Source organism: Plodia interpunctella, chromosome 8 (assembly GCF_027563975.2).
Source record: "Plodia interpunctella isolate USDA-ARS_2022_Savannah chromosome 8, ilPloInte3.2, whole genome shotgun sequence".
Taxonomy (NCBI): Eukaryota; Metazoa; Arthropoda; class Insecta; order Lepidoptera; family Pyralidae; genus Plodia; species Plodia interpunctella.
The window spans coordinates 10,848,562-10,864,011 of record NC_071301.1 but is presented as its reverse complement, the minus strand read 5'-3'; the positions used below and the strand labels follow the sequence as shown (position 1 = coordinate 10,864,011).

Here is a 15,450-nt window from a genome sequence, read left to right as displayed (position 1 = left end):
CGCACTGTTATCGTAATAAGAAATTAACAACGACGATCATAACCCCTTCAGTTTTCGTAAAAACGGCTAACATTCCATTGAAAATATTAAATTACGAACACGAAGGAATTGACTATTTATTCTAGCATTAGTGCATGTTACAAAATACTTGTTGTCTCTTTTCTTTGATAAATTGTTACTTAAGTGGGACAAAGACAACAAATGTTATCTAACACCTAACATATCGTGTGCTTAACTAATGATAAAAAGATTACAACTTTGTAAAAATTGTTAAACAGAAAAATCACGTCTACCATAACCATAAAATCTCGTATACTAGAACGATATGAAACGCACGTAAAACTATCCAAACAAAAAAAAACAATGGCAACAAAGAAGTAAAACTATCGAACACAATCAAGAACCTGCTAAAGATAGAATTGTGTGAAACGGCAGAGCCAATCCCAAGTACAGGCATAAGTCTCCCTGCTATAATTTTCATTGAAAACCTGATGTTTCATGACCCAGTAGAATCTTTCAACAAGTGCCATTTTAAAACTATATTAATTAAAATGTTATCTACGTCATGATTTTCATTTGATATCGATTCCATTGTCATCAACTAAGGTTGATACTCATTGAATTAGGTAATTATCACGAAAAGTCTAAAGTTCAAAGCAATATATTCCATACCGTAAAGTTTGTTTTCGCTTGCACTTTGTATATATTTTTCTGCGGCCATTATAAACTTAATACAAAAATCGTACGCGACTATTTTGGCGACATTCCACTAATAAACAAGTGTTATCGACGTCTTTTACTTGAAGGTTACACAATGGTTTTGATACACGAAGCGCATCGGTAAATCTGGAGGTAGTTCTGTTAAACTTATAAATACGTCACAAAACCAAACAATTAAATATTTCCAAAGCACATTTTGCACATATACACATTTAGGGGTAGGTAGTATGTACAAAGTCATAAATAACATATTATAGGTACACAATATAAATTACAAATGTACATAATTGTAAAATAGATTACAACTGGGCGATACAACATATTCATATATTCATTCTATATCGCCATCTATTCCGTTCGTCTGAGCTCAGTAAAGCGAGATGGCTACTCAATATCATTATATAAACCAATAATGTGGATTCTTATGAGGTCGAAGATGAACTTATAATCGAGATTACATTTAATCATGTTCCTAGGAAACGCCAATCGTACAAATAAATCTACTATTGTCTTTTATAGTTTCATTGCATCCAATAGAGCATACAAATCGATAGAGATTCTATATGGTATCTCAATTTACTGTATTTTTCCGGAAATTATCATTTTAAAATGGACACTGTTAGACCGATACATTTTATTCTTATCAAGTGTGTTAACACTTGTGTCACGTTTTATTCCAGTCGCCTAAAGACTTTATTTATCGCCATCTAGTGACAAGTAGGCGCAACACACCAGTGAACTAAATAGTCAACGAGAGTGCAGGTTGCTCTTGACTAAATAGTCAAGGAGAGGCAAGGGGTGGTCTATGAAACCATACATGAAACAGTCTATACAAACTCATGTCGTGTGTAAATCCTGGGACTTGAACGTGTGAAAGGGGTGGGCCTATGGCCACCACCGCTTTAAATACAAACGAAGAAACTGTTAGAATCGATTCAATAAAACCCCTATCGATTGTACCACATAGTATAGAAATACAAACCTAGATAACTATTGGGTCTGGGGCACGACGTCAGACCTGACTAAGTCTAGACTAGGTACTAATTTCTCACTATTTAATGAACGAGTGAAGCGAACAGGGACTAACTTTACGTGTAAATTATTTTTAATAGCACTATATTACGGAACGACTGTATTGCTACAATGCTTCGGGTTTTACAAAATAGCTCACATAAACTCAGCAAGTTACAAGTTAATACTCGTCCATTACATGGGTACACGTTAGAACAATCACATGATAGAAATTTGGACGACACATAAACTAGTATATGCAAACGAAGCATGAAATAAGCAGTCCCTGCATCAACTTCTGAGCGGTATAATCAAAGACGACATAATAAAGTAACAAATTATGGGCAATAGTTACTAGTCTTTCTTAAATTGCTCAAAATTTATCAACCAATCGAGAATTTGCCTACATCAATTCCGAGGCACGAGTACCTTAGTATATTCAGTCGAGTAAAAAGAGACATTACTACAAGTGTTTGTTGTCTAGTCTAGCTAGGGTTTAGATTTGGTGGATACTCTTAATTCTAATATAATGCTAAGTTTACACGAACTTATCTCCGACATGTATGAATCTGTTAAAGTATAGCGCGCCTGAAAAATCTGGCAAATATTACATGTAATTTGTTACCGTCGAGAACTAAGTTGATAGTTACTAAGCCCGTGTAAACTAAATTTATCGATTTAGCTGACGACTTCACTACTTAAAAACACTTGTAATATTTCCAAGGTATAACATTAATAAGCAATTAATTTTAATCAGGCAAGAGAGCCAGATGGGCAAGGTACTTGCTTACATTTTCATCGAACCTTGTAGCAATATTTTAAAAAAATTATAATAATATTATCTCAAGATATCTTTGCGGATATCCACATTTATTAATGGAGATTATGACGTATTATATCTGAATTTATCTAAATTAGTTCGGTATTAGTAGACAATAATTCCGATTATATTTATAAACCATTTTAATGGTGAATAATTCAACAGGAAAAACTAAAACTTTGTTAGACCTTAACTTTGACTTGATAGTAATCACATCAATCTAAAGGGATTTCGACTAACAATAATGATTTTGATTGAAAAATTTACGAGAACAAATATATCCCAATGAAAATCTTGCCTTTTTAGATTGACACTTCAACAATTTCCCAATCCCAACTTCGCGGATTGGTCGAACGCGGGGATGTGAAGATCCAGTGCGGCACTGATTGGTCAAATGCGGGAAGCGTGTGATTGGTGGATTCGCGGATGATATGCAGGGATGAGTCAGCCTTCAGCGCCCGCGCCGCCTTCGAGCGCGGAGAACATACCGTATCATAGTGGCAACGCCGGGGCCTGGTATACGATAAACATTATTATTTCTTCCAAATATTATTTAGAATTAAGGTGTAGACTTAATGCATAGCAATACGTTGAAATGAAATGATTTATTTAGGTGAAACATGGTAAAAGATGTAACAGATAATATAAGGCCCAACATGTCTCGCCATCAAGAACATAATTGCGTGCATACGTGACGCAGCCAGCCATAATTACATACAATTGATGCTCATCGCTACACACACGGCATGCATACGCAATTACCAGTATTTAATTCTTATTCAGAATTTTTGTATTTTTCTCGTGTATTTCCATTAATTCGCGGCCAGCACGTCAGTGTCTGTACGTACCTGTGGATGCAGCGCGAGCGCGGCGCAGGCGCAGTCGGCGGCGGCGGCGGGCTCGCCGAGCGCGGCCAGCACGAGCGCCAGCCGCCGCCAGTGTCTGTACGTACCTGTGGATGCAGCGCGAGCGCGGCGCAGGCGCAGTCGGCGGCGGCGGCGGGCTCGCCGAGCGCGGCCAGCACGAGCGCCAGCCGCCGCCAGTGTCTGTACGTACCTGTGGATGCAGCGCGAGCGCGGCGCAGGCGCAGTCGGCGGCGGCGGCGGGCTCGCCGAGCGCGGCCAGCACGAGCGCCAGCCGCCGCCACGTGTCGGCGCGCGCGGGCTCGAGCTGCGCCGCCTCCCGCAGACACTTCTCCGCCAGGCGCAGCCAGCCCAGGTTGTAGTATGCCGCGCCTGGTTGATAACCATTCCTAATCATTTTACCGGCTTTTATTAGCGAATCAGCCCGTGTGAATTCCCCAGAGAAACAGTTCTTTCTTCCAGAAATAATGATACCCTAAATCCTTCTCCTTAGCCTTAACATGTGTGCAAAGTTTTACGGCGCTATTATTTATTTATTTATTTACTATTTAGGAAGACTTACAGCTAAGTAACAAAAACATAGAAACAAGAGTAGGAAACAGAAAGCCAATTAAAAGTTTCCAAGCAGGTGACATAAGAATAAGAAATTGTGAAATCTAAGCAAAAGGACATGGACTTAAAGTTCAAAGCAAAACAAATTTAAAATGTAAAGATAGTTTCTTGCCGAGACCCTTTTAGCCTCATTACGTCCTGTTCGATGGTACATTCAGTTAATAAAATAAAATTAGAACTTAGAACGAAACCTATCTCAGTAAAGTAATTATGATACTGACTACTTATTTCAAACATCCATCAAGCAAACGGTAACAATAGTATCCACTCTCTCATATAAAATCAGCAAGGCATAGAGTACCTTCCAACCCAGAAACGGGTATTTTTCCCGTGGGAAATTAATAGATCAGTACAGATGTTAAACAAACAAAAAGTCATCTGAAGATACAACAAATAAACGCACCAATCACTGGAATAACCGATCTGATTCTGTTCCATTTAGTGTTGAGTTGCCTGATTCACCAAGTACACGTGTACTCACCCAGCTGCACGATGCTGTCGAGGTGTGTGGGATGTATGGCGAGCGCATTCTGGAAGCATTGTCTGGCTTCCTCCCACTCTGAACTCGCCGCGTGGACCAACCCTCTCTATATACGGTGCGACAAATTTGCTTTATTTATCAGTAAATCTATACAAGCGATATTAGTATTGGACAGTTGAAAGTAAATAATTACGATGGTTTTTTTTACCCAAGCTTATACTACGATTAGAGAGAGCAAACAACGTGTAACAACAAAACGGAGGTATTCCCTCTTTAGAAGTCGATCCTGGGATCAGGTCAGGCTTATAAAAATGAAGTGAAACAAATAAAAGCATGTAAAAACGAATGCAAATAAAACTTCCACTGACCGTATATAGAACTAAATGACTGAACGGCATCAACGCCGCGGCTTCGGAGACACACCCCGCTGCTGCGCTCACTCGATCCAACCTGAAGGAAATATAACGTTCATTTACATTAAATGTCAGATAGAGAAAAGGGACACAACTTTCTTTTGTATGAAATCGATTTGACTCAAATTTTTAAGCACATAAATGAATAAAAAATATTTAAGACACAGATTAACTCGGAGCCCGTTACCGGAGACACAAGTCGGCCAGCAGCAGCCAGGCGCGCGCGCGCACGGCGCACAGCGCACGCGGCGCGCGCGCGCACGCGGACGCGCACGCGGAGGACGCGCACTCCGACAGCGTGCGCTCCGCGCGGTACGCGCCTGCCGATTCCGCTCGGACTGACGCTGACAAATATTAAGATTCATAATAAAAAATCCGATCAAGGGCGCGTTGAAATCGCGTGAAAGGTTACGTACAAAAGGTTACGTGAAAAACTCAAACAGTTTGTAAACTTGTGAGTGAAGACTGAGTTTTTCACTTGATCTTCTCAGTACATTCATTTGATGTTAAAATTAGAGCAATTAGAAAGCCTACTACTTAGACAAAGTTATATTCAACCACAAAGTCAATAGACAAAGTTAAAGTCACTAAGTTTCACAGTAGAACATTTTTAAAACCTTGTCAAGATAAAGACAACTTCAAAATAATAGTTACCGTCACGGTACAAACTCCTAAATAAAATAGAAATACCTGCGTCTCTGACACTGTGCGTATCGTCGTGCGAGTCGGACAGAGCGTCGAGTTCCGCGTAGCCGTTGTGTTCCGCGGACACGTCCTCGCTGCTATTGAGCAGGGTTAACAGTTCTTTGCCCGTCGCTAGCGCCGCCTTAGACGAGAAGAGTTGTTAAAACATTTGTTTGTTCAACTGTTACACACACACATTTTGAATAATCCATCGCCAATAGAGGACTCTTATGGTCCTTCGCGCCGATTAAGAAAAAAAAATGGTTGCCTGTAAAGTCGGTTTTACGGGCGAAGATTTTACGTGACAACGTCTTTTTACGCGCGCGGCAGACCGATCATAGTTGAGTGGGAGAGAGACGCAAGGCATTCGGCGGGCCTCTCTCTCGTTCGGTGACTCATCGTAACGTTACCGGGCGTTACACTTTTTCATAAGTGACTCCCAGCCGCAACCTAATTTAAGACGTTGTCACGTCAAAAAATATTTGTCAACTTCACAATGAATTTATGTGTCAAATGCCACCGACACAAAAGAAGAAGTTAATTTAGACCTTGATGGAATATAGGCATTAAGTTACCTCTCCCTGGTCCCACAATAATTGTAAAGCTGCTAAGCTCCACAGCGGCCAATCAGCGTTAGGATAGTGTTCGCGCGCGAGCCTGGCGGCCGAGAGAGCGCGGAGGCCGCGTGCGCCGGCGCAGGCACACGACCACAACACCGTGGCGAGGCGCAGGCCGCCGCTGCACTCCGCGCGGGCGCTCAGGCACGCTCGAGTCGCGTCCTATGGATACAAACGATTGTTTGTAATATCTTTATTGTACAATTAACACGTGTTAAAAGTATAGTATGGTGTTTTTAAACTGCGAATTCCCAGCTGGATTGGACTGAAAACGTTATATTTGTTGTCACAAAACGTCAAGATCCCACGCGAGCCTCACCATAGCTTCGTTGAGCATCCCGTGGGCCATGTACTGACGAGCGAGGTAGTAAAACGCCAGGTGATCGTTGTCATCCAGTTGTACCGCCCGGAGTAATAACTTCAGACTCGTCGCGTGCGCCGCTTCTTTCTCAATTCGAGAGTTGGTTTTCTGTAAAAGAATTTCAATTTACTTCATAACGTGCCGTCTTTACAACTTTACGTGATATATTGACATCGAGTATGGTGGCTAAAATTTCCTAAACATCAATGTGTTACTTAATGTGTAGCTCTAATATTGTCATAACACGATAATAAAACTTAATAAACATGAATCGAAACAAATCGATTACGATACAATCACACAATTCTTAGATTACCTGCGCCTTCATCAGATGTCCGATGCCACAATATAAACACGCCCGCGCCAGCATAGACCCATTTTCTGAATCTTCTATCGCCAGCGCTTCTTCTGCTAACTCGATACCGTCTTCTACCTACGAAACATTGTAGATATAAATAACAATAAGAGATTTTGAATAAATTTGATTATGAAACATATATATGAAAAATATCACTAATTTTGATACACATCTAGTCTTATTATCAAATGTGCTCCTGGTGTTTGACTTCCGTTATAGGCATCTGGCCAACTGGCATGCTTTTTACGAATATTTATTGTTATTTATTGGCAACTCGATGCATAAAAAATGTAGCTTTAAATGCATTAATTTGTGGACTAAATGAAGGAATTTTGAAGTTCAACAAAATTAATATTAGGAACATCTTATTTCCCTGGGTTTAAATCGATTTTACCGCTCGGAAAATACATAAAGCAAATTGGCAATAATAACACAATAAACAGAAGAGATCCTTTTTCTTTTTAGATGTATGGTTTGATCGGCAGAAAATACACTCATTGTTATCACTTGAAGTAGTGCAATGTGGCGGAAGTAAACAAGGAAGGGAATACGTCACCCATCCCATCTGGTAGCAGGTGGTGGCGGCGACGAGACGCAGCGCAGCGTCGCGCGGCGCAAGCATCGCCGCGCGGCGCGACACTGCGCGCGCGCGCACGCCCGCGCTCCACGCGCCGCTGCCTGCGGCCGCACTCTAATTACTAACATTATCATACTAACACGACAATTTGAGAGGATGTATGTGTGTTTGTTACCCTTTCTCAAAATCTACTGATTCTAATTAAATTTGAAAAAAATAAAATAAAAAGCACACGGGTAGTATACAACCTGGAATAACACATAGGGTAGTTTTTATTCCGAAATTCCCATGAGAGCGAAGCCTCGGCATCGAGTAATAATATTAGTTCGCACAGACAGACGCAACAGAGAATATCTCTGTCGCGTCTGTCTCTGACTCACAGACACAGTAATGTTTGGATGATTGATTACACGAGTGCTTTAATTTACCGCACATGAAAAATCAGCAATGTATACCGAATCCGCCAAAGTTTCAACGACAGTATGGAGCCTTTCGACCATGTATTTTATTGTGTCGATTGTTATATTACTGAGAAAAAATATAAAATTTATATTTGAAAAAATATAAAAAAAAAACACAATTTAAATGAGTTTCTTTCGGCATTTCTTCTCAGCAGTGGTCGTTTCCAAATGCTAGTAGTTCGTAGCTTTGGTGAATATTATTTAAAATTTAGAATATGACATGAAAAAATTTCCCTTGATGGTTTAATTTCTAAGTAAATGATTAGATTTATATAGATGGACAATGCGTGTGATGCAGAAGCATACCGGGCGCGTAGTGCGGCTGCAGCAGCAGCAGCGGCGGGCGCGCGGCGGGCGCCGGCGCGGCGGCGGCTGTGGCCAGCGCGCGCTGGCGCCACACGTGCGCGTCGCCGAACGAGAACTTCATCGCGCGCTCCAGCGACTGCAACGCAACAACTGGTGGTGTTTAACGACGAGAATACGAGCCAAAATGGGTTCGCATTACACTTCTCGCTACCGAGTCGATGCGCTGTGAGATTCAGCGAATCGATCACGTCGCGGTGTCGTCACGTTACAATAGCGCACTGTGATTAGTTCGCTGCGTCTCACTGTGAATCGATTCGATGGTGAAATTATGTACACAGCAAAATCACAATCAAATAGAATAAAATAAAATAATCATGGCTTCTAAAAAACCCGCAATTGCTTAATTTGTAGCTACTATAAGATAACCCCGAGCTATTATCAGGCTGTGCTGCTCCCAGGGCCAGGTCCCTAACACAATAAGTAGAAGCAAGCACCTCTAGCAGCAAGGCCAGCTGCCCCCAGCGCACGGCGGCCAGCGCCAGCAGGTCGGCGACGGCGACCGCCGCACGCAGCGAGTGCGCGCGCGCCGACAGGAACTCCGCGCTCTGCGACAGCACGGCGCCGCGCACCGCCATCGCCTCGCCCACCAGCAGCAGCAGCACCACTTCCTCGTACTCGCTGCGGGGGACGAACTGACCACACAGATAGAATATTGTTCCAACTTTATCCAATCAATTATTCACAAATTCCACTTCTCAATAATATTAGAAAGTTTGAATCGGAGTGATTGAAACGAATTTCGATGAAATTTGTAATGGAAATAGAATATATCCTAGAATAGAATATAGAGTACGTTTTATCGCGGAATTCTCCCGGAAGCCGATCCCCGGGGCGTAGCTAGTAACAACTAAAATAAAAGATAAACATAGGCGGACTCGAACTGCGTTTATAAATATTTTACAGTACAGATAAGATATTTTACATTATAGGTTTACAGAAATTGGTAGCTCTGTACTCTGTATTCCATATCCTCCCGCGAATGTCGTACGAGCCGACTAAGGGAAATCTTAACTGTTTATGAGCAACAATAGAATACCCAAAAGGGATTGCCCATCAGGCTGACAATAGATCGTAAAATCACAGCACAAAATTTAAAGATTTTAGAAGCACAAATTTTTTTCACACCGATTCCGCGTTTTGCAACGTGACGGCCGAGGACGACACCAGAAACGCGAGGGTGAGGTAGACCCGTACCTGGTTGATGCTGGCGTACTTCCGGGGCTTCCAGGGGCCCGCGGTCTGCGCAGGCGCGCCCATCTCCGGCGCTTTGTACACCTGCAACCAACCAAATGTTAATAACATTCTTAATATACTGCTCGTATGTAGAGAACACTTGAATTTTGAAGTTGACATTTTTGTTTATTTCAATGTCACATAGCCATAACGTCACAAGTATGGTAATGTGTAATGATAACTCGCACATCGCTATCAGACAAGATATTTGAATTATGGTGGAACAAATAAACTCATATAAATACAACTATGAACTGAATGGCGACGTGTATATATAATAGGACCACTGCACATCCTCCTGCAACGTCGTACGAGGCGACATATGACCTTAACAGTTAAAATGCAACAAAAGCATTTCCAAAGTGAATTGACTTCAGGCAGACGACCGGTTGTAAAATGCCAAATATTCAAAATTTAATGATTTATTTTTTATATACGAGCCCTGGACTTCGATCCATCACAGCCTCGAATGTAATCGGAAAAATGCAAAAAGAACAGTGATAGATAAACAAAAATGAACCCTGAAAACAACACTCCAATTTTTTTGAGCAGTTGCGTAGAGAAGAGATTTCACCTGTCCGGTGACTCCCCTCATGAGCACCTCCGCCAGCTGCCGCGTCAGCGTCAGCCGCAGCGCCTGCGTCGACACCGACTCCACCGCCGTCAGCATGTCGCGGTACCTGGACCACAGATTACAACATTAATGCGCCCGTGCACACCAAAATGCTGCCATTTTGCTGCACGGTTGTATGGAATTATAACACATATGGGTATACGGACGTGTACACGTGCAATAGAATTAATGTCATCAAAAACATGCTGTAAAAAAAAAACAAAAACTCGCAGCTCAGTTTTTCTACCGTAAAAAGTTGTGAGATCCATGTAATACCAAGTTGGTTAATTTATTTAGTCCCTACTTTAAGGGGCCTTCTGTCTTAAATTATTACAATATTAAAGATCTTTTACGTCTTAAAACGATACTATAAATACACGAGAAAAAAACGTTAATATTGTTTGTCCTTAATCGTGGTCCTAATTATGAGATTGGCTGAGAAGTAGTAATCTGATTTGGCTACGCTCATCGTGTTTAGTTTAGTGTTAGCCGCTCAGTGACCTGTCGATGGCGCTCTGCAGGCGCCCCGCGCGGATGTGCAGTATGGGCACCCGCTGCAGCGCGGTCTCCAGTGTGGGGCCCGCGCGGGCCGTCGTTGTGCGTTGCAGGTACAGTAGGGTCAGTTCCGATGCTAGCTCGAAACTTCGGATCTGTAAAGGGAAAATTAAAAGAACTATGAAATATTGTTCTAAGATTAAAATGTGAAATCTGATATCAAGATACCGGTGAGTAGGAGGAATTCGTTCGATCAATTTATACCGCCAAAAAAAATCCGGAATACAATGCCATTACTTTTTGAGTAGTTTTATATTAAATAAGGGTAAGGATAATCGTGCAATGTACAGTCGAGAGCAAACGAACCTGACCCCTCTGTTTTAGTGAGTTAGTAAGATGGGGGGAGTTTTATATCTGCACCCAACTGTACCTCAAATTCAAATTCAAAATTCTTTATTCAATTTAGGATGATATACATCACTTATTGACGTCAAAAATTACTTAAACTTAGTCTACTGCCGGCTTCCAAAGCGCAGGTGAAGAAGAAGCGGCGCAACAAACTTCACCGCAGCCTTTTATCCAAGGACGTCAATTAACAAATATAGGTCTTACACATATATTAAAAATTAAGAGGACGAATTTACATCATTATTAAAAATGTCAAAATTTGAATAAATAAAAAAAAGTTGTATTTCCAAAAAAATATTGAAATATGTCACACCAAAAAAAAAAGCTAAATGTACAAAACGTACATAATAATGTCATAAATCAATTACATATGAGAAATAAGGCGTCTCTCTCACCATTTCATTGTCCTTCTCGGCCTGCTTGTACCGGCTGCTGGAGGGCGCGCCGGCCAGCTCCAGGCAGAACCCTTTGATCGCGTACGACTCCGCCACGATCCGCAAACTCCTCCTATTCATGGGAATACGGAACGATAAATTAAATAATATTCTTGATAGATTACAATTAGATTTCGGCGTTTTTAGACCAAAAATCTGTGTGACTGTAGAGGCACAAACCATGGTTCATCTTTCATCATGTTTGAGATGTATAGTAGAGGATTTTGTAAAAAGGTGGTTGTTGTTACCAATGATTGGTCAACAACTTAATAATTGTACTATTTAGACACACAAAAAAGAAAAAGACATTCTTAGTCATTTGATATTTCTTATTCCCAATAACAATTCGGTAATGAACCATAGATATTTAAAATATCTAAAAGAGTAATTTCAATAATGTCATTGCCAGCCGGTGTGAATAATATGCGTACTGGCTGGCAATGAAATCGAAAAGAGAAAAAAAATTACAATAACCAAGTATTAAAATTATGGTAAGCAATTGAGATGCTGTGAAGTAAACACAATGTATAATTGTATGCCCGGACAAAGTACGTCACTCAATGTCGGCGATTACAATATCAGTTTTATGAGTCCATATCGAAGTGTGGCACACATTCCTATGCGGCGCGCGCGCAACATCCTGTATTAATAAAACATTTGAGTTTACTTCGAAATGTATGCTTCTGAGTGACATAAAGGGGGATCTTGTCAATCAAAACTTTTTTTATATACAGAACTATATATATGTACAGTATGTACAGTAAATATATACGTATGGGTTATTATTTACCGCGACACATAGAGGACTTACCTAACTTAGAGGTATATTAACTTGTTATGACAATAAAAAATATATTTATTTCGGGCTCAATCAATCAAATCAAGAACATTGTTTAATTCTTCTTGACAGTTCAGTTCTTCTTGAGGTAATTCAACCTCAAGACAATGTCCTTAAAAAGAGCCGAATAGACAGGAAGAAGAAAAAAATCTTGTATAACTATTCCATCAGATTTTTTTATTAATAAAATCAACCAAAAACAACATGGATTTAATGCTGTTTTTAACAGTAATTGATTATACTAATATAATAGATCCCTCCTAAACTGATTCATTATAATTTTAGGTGATTCATTGTCATAATCTGATTCACCAAGCAATAGACACTTCTACAATCACAACATAATCATTGATACAATTCATCAATTCATATATGAATAATTGAAAACAGATTTTATTGAAGAAATCAATACAATAGGAATAATAACTAATCATTGTAATAATATATTGATAATGCACAGACAGCTATTGTTGCCTACTCAAGTAAAGAGGTAATAAATCTATTTTACACAAGGTATGTAGGGATTAACTAATTAGTGTAATGAATGAGAAACCTGTTATCATTGAGTTACTTACAGTGGCAACTCCTTCTCTGTTAAAGTATTAAGTTCAGCCAAGCTGAACTGCTTCAATGCTTCATCATATGATCCGCAGGCATAGCTCAGCTTCCCAAGCAGCAGGTGGGAGTCCAGTGCCACCCCTGCACGTTTGCCCGCCTCATCTGTAGCCAGGGTCAGGTAGCCCCTGGAGTCTGACAGCTCCCGCTGTGCCCGTTCGATGTTCTCCTTCGAGGGTGGCCATTCCTCAAGGTATGCTTCGAGCTTGCCTTCACCAATGAGAAAATGAGCAAGGCTTTCTGTAGAATATAAAAAGTAACATGTCAAAATTATTGTAGTGCATTGTTAAGTGACACTGTGAAATATAAAATTAAAGAATTTTCAATACATTGTTTACTGATAGTATCAGAGACAAGCGTATCAAACAAACAATATGTTGATGAAAAATATTTTCTTGAATAAACATTACTGTTACATCAAACAGGCAAAAATAGATAACATGTGAATGTCAAAATAATATATACAAATTACTGATTAATTCAGATAGTGAAACATTTATATAATATAGTCTTTAGTCAATAGTCTTTAGCCAATATATGCCAATATATGAATGTACAGTGTATGAGGAATCTTTTGAAATTGATAAACGAAGTTTGTTATTAATGAATCAATAAATAAACACGTAAAGTTATTTCATAATGTCAATTGACTGATAAACAAGTATATATAAAATTATCCTTCACCATGACTGTTCATGATATCCGGATCATAGAACTAACCGACACTGTGTCTCAATGTACACGTAACTATCACCTTGAGATCAATTAAAGATTACTTACATTAATTATGGCTAGACAACTCGAGCAACATGATTACTCGAGATGCAGGTATTCTTTGCCAAAATAATCGCTATTTACTCAACGATAAGGGCCTTTTCCTGACAGAAACTATACCCACCGTGTTGAGGAGACCTCGCCTTGAGCTGCTGGGCCAACTCAACTGCCTTCTTCCAATTAGACTCCTCTCGGCTCTTCTCGATCTCAGTCTCGTAACTCCGTACTACATTCTTACCCCTCGATGTCATTTTAACACGAGGACTCCCTCACTCATATGTCACACCATTGATTTTAACTTACAATTCACTCAAACATTGCAAAACCCTTTAGGAGTTGCAAAAAGATCCTCAGCAAATTGAAGGCCAAATTTGACAGATGACAACATCTTAGCACGTTTCTTTTCACGTAGGTACGTCAATCAGATTTCCATTATAATAAAAAGCTAAGTTAACTTTATAATAAAATTAAATAAAAACGTATGTATTCATTAGAATTGAACATGCAATTTTAACTTAATTTATTAAAAGTTTTTTTCCATGATCAATGAATAAAAGTACGAAGACATTACAGTAGATGGCAGCAGCAGTATCAAAATATTCTAAAATTCTTTAAATATTACCTATAAACCTATTTACCAAAATTTAAATTATTTGTCACGTCACATTAAACCAAACAAAGGATTTTTCTTTCTTTACCTAGCAAGGTGCTCTGTAGTACCTATGTACATACATACCTGCCTAGTACATACATGCCTAGTAACAAATCCAGTAAAAAAACGATCACACCTACATAATAAGCGATGCCCTCATTATTTGCACTACTGAATCAAGTAGCGATTAATTACCTCGAAGCGAGGCGCGGCGTGGTGTGGTGATAATTGGAGTGACCGAACCCTCGCCCACGCATCCCTTGACTGATTGATTGCGTTAGTTGTTGACCACTGGGAAAACGGAGGCTGTTATAATTCGGTAATCTTCCTTCAATTTACATTGCGCCCGCGTGGTGGGTCATGCATGGCACACATTCCAAGGAAGGCCTCAGCAAAGACACTTGAAATGCTTGCAGGAGCATGGCTCTCATAGATTCATTGTCGGACATTTTATTCATATAATAACGTGGTGATTCCGATCTAGGTTCCAACTGATTTAATAATACATTGACGTGAACAGCACGACATTATCAATCCAAAACCACGACAATTTAAATCATCCACATAGCTATTGTGGCTTGAAGCCTGTCACGGTGCCAGGTGGCGCCAGCTCTGCTATATCGGGATCCCATGTTAATTGCATTTAAATGGCCGACCTTTGAGCTTTAAAATACGGAACGTCTTTATTTTATCCCTAGTCTGCACGAGCGTAAAAAAGCTCACGAAACGTTGGCGCATTTTTATCGCTTTCGACATTCGACATATACTTACGTCCCGCCAAACATCAACGTTCAAAATGAGATAAAAATATTCGATAAAAAGCTGGCGTGTGAACAGATATATACAAATACTTATAGCGTCCTACTCCTTCCAACACATTGAAACAAGAGAAGAAAATTAGTTTGCGTAAATGTTTGTTTCTTGTCGTGGAGTATTTTCTATTCTTTCTATTATCTGCATGTTTTCAATTTTATCATCCTATGCGACGACGCCACCGACGCGGCAGAAATCATAGTCAGCTAAGCACGAGATTTAGCTCATCGT

The 15,450-nt window shown here is 40.1% G+C and overlaps 1 protein-coding gene across 1 annotated transcript; it reads right to left on the bottom strand.

The window, feature by feature from the left end:
- Positions 1-2,857: 2,857 nt before the first annotated feature.
- On the bottom strand, positions 2,858-14,212 carry Ttc7 (Tetratricopeptide repeat domain 7). Its single transcript, XM_053748576.2, has 18 exons — positions 13,879-14,212; positions 12,941-13,220; positions 11,489-11,600; positions 10,692-10,840; positions 10,152-10,257; positions 9,539-9,619; positions 8,779-8,976; positions 8,285-8,420; positions 7,497-7,618; positions 6,899-7,015; positions 6,541-6,690; positions 6,180-6,383; positions 5,611-5,746; positions 5,108-5,264; positions 4,876-4,957; positions 4,508-4,613; positions 3,400-3,786; positions 2,858-3,064 (listed from the first exon to the last, which is right to left on the bottom strand). Exons 1-18 carry the CDS (start codon positions 14,003-14,005, stop codon positions 3,003-3,005), a joined length of 2,712 nt encoding a protein of 903 aa, XP_053604551.1. The 5' UTR covers positions 14,006-14,212; the 3' UTR covers positions 2,858-3,002.
- Positions 14,213-15,450: the final 1,238 nt, after the last annotated feature.

What these genes read in the sequence shown, in the direction of transcription:
- Ttc7 (XM_053748576.2), bottom strand. Translation starts at nt 14,005, where the DNA reads ATGACATCGAGGGGTAAGAATGTAGTACGGAGTTACGAGACTGAGATC. An exon ending in CCGAGAAGGACAATGAAATG is followed by an intron (nt 10,841 to 11,488) that starts GTGAGAGAGACG and finishes TTCCCTTTACAG; the next exon opens with ATCCGAAGTTTCGAGCTAGC. An exon ending in CTGGCCGACTTGTGTCTCCG is followed by an intron (nt 4,958 to 5,107) that starts GTAACGGGCTCC and finishes TATTTCCTTCAG; the next exon opens with GTTGGATCGAGTGAGCGCAG.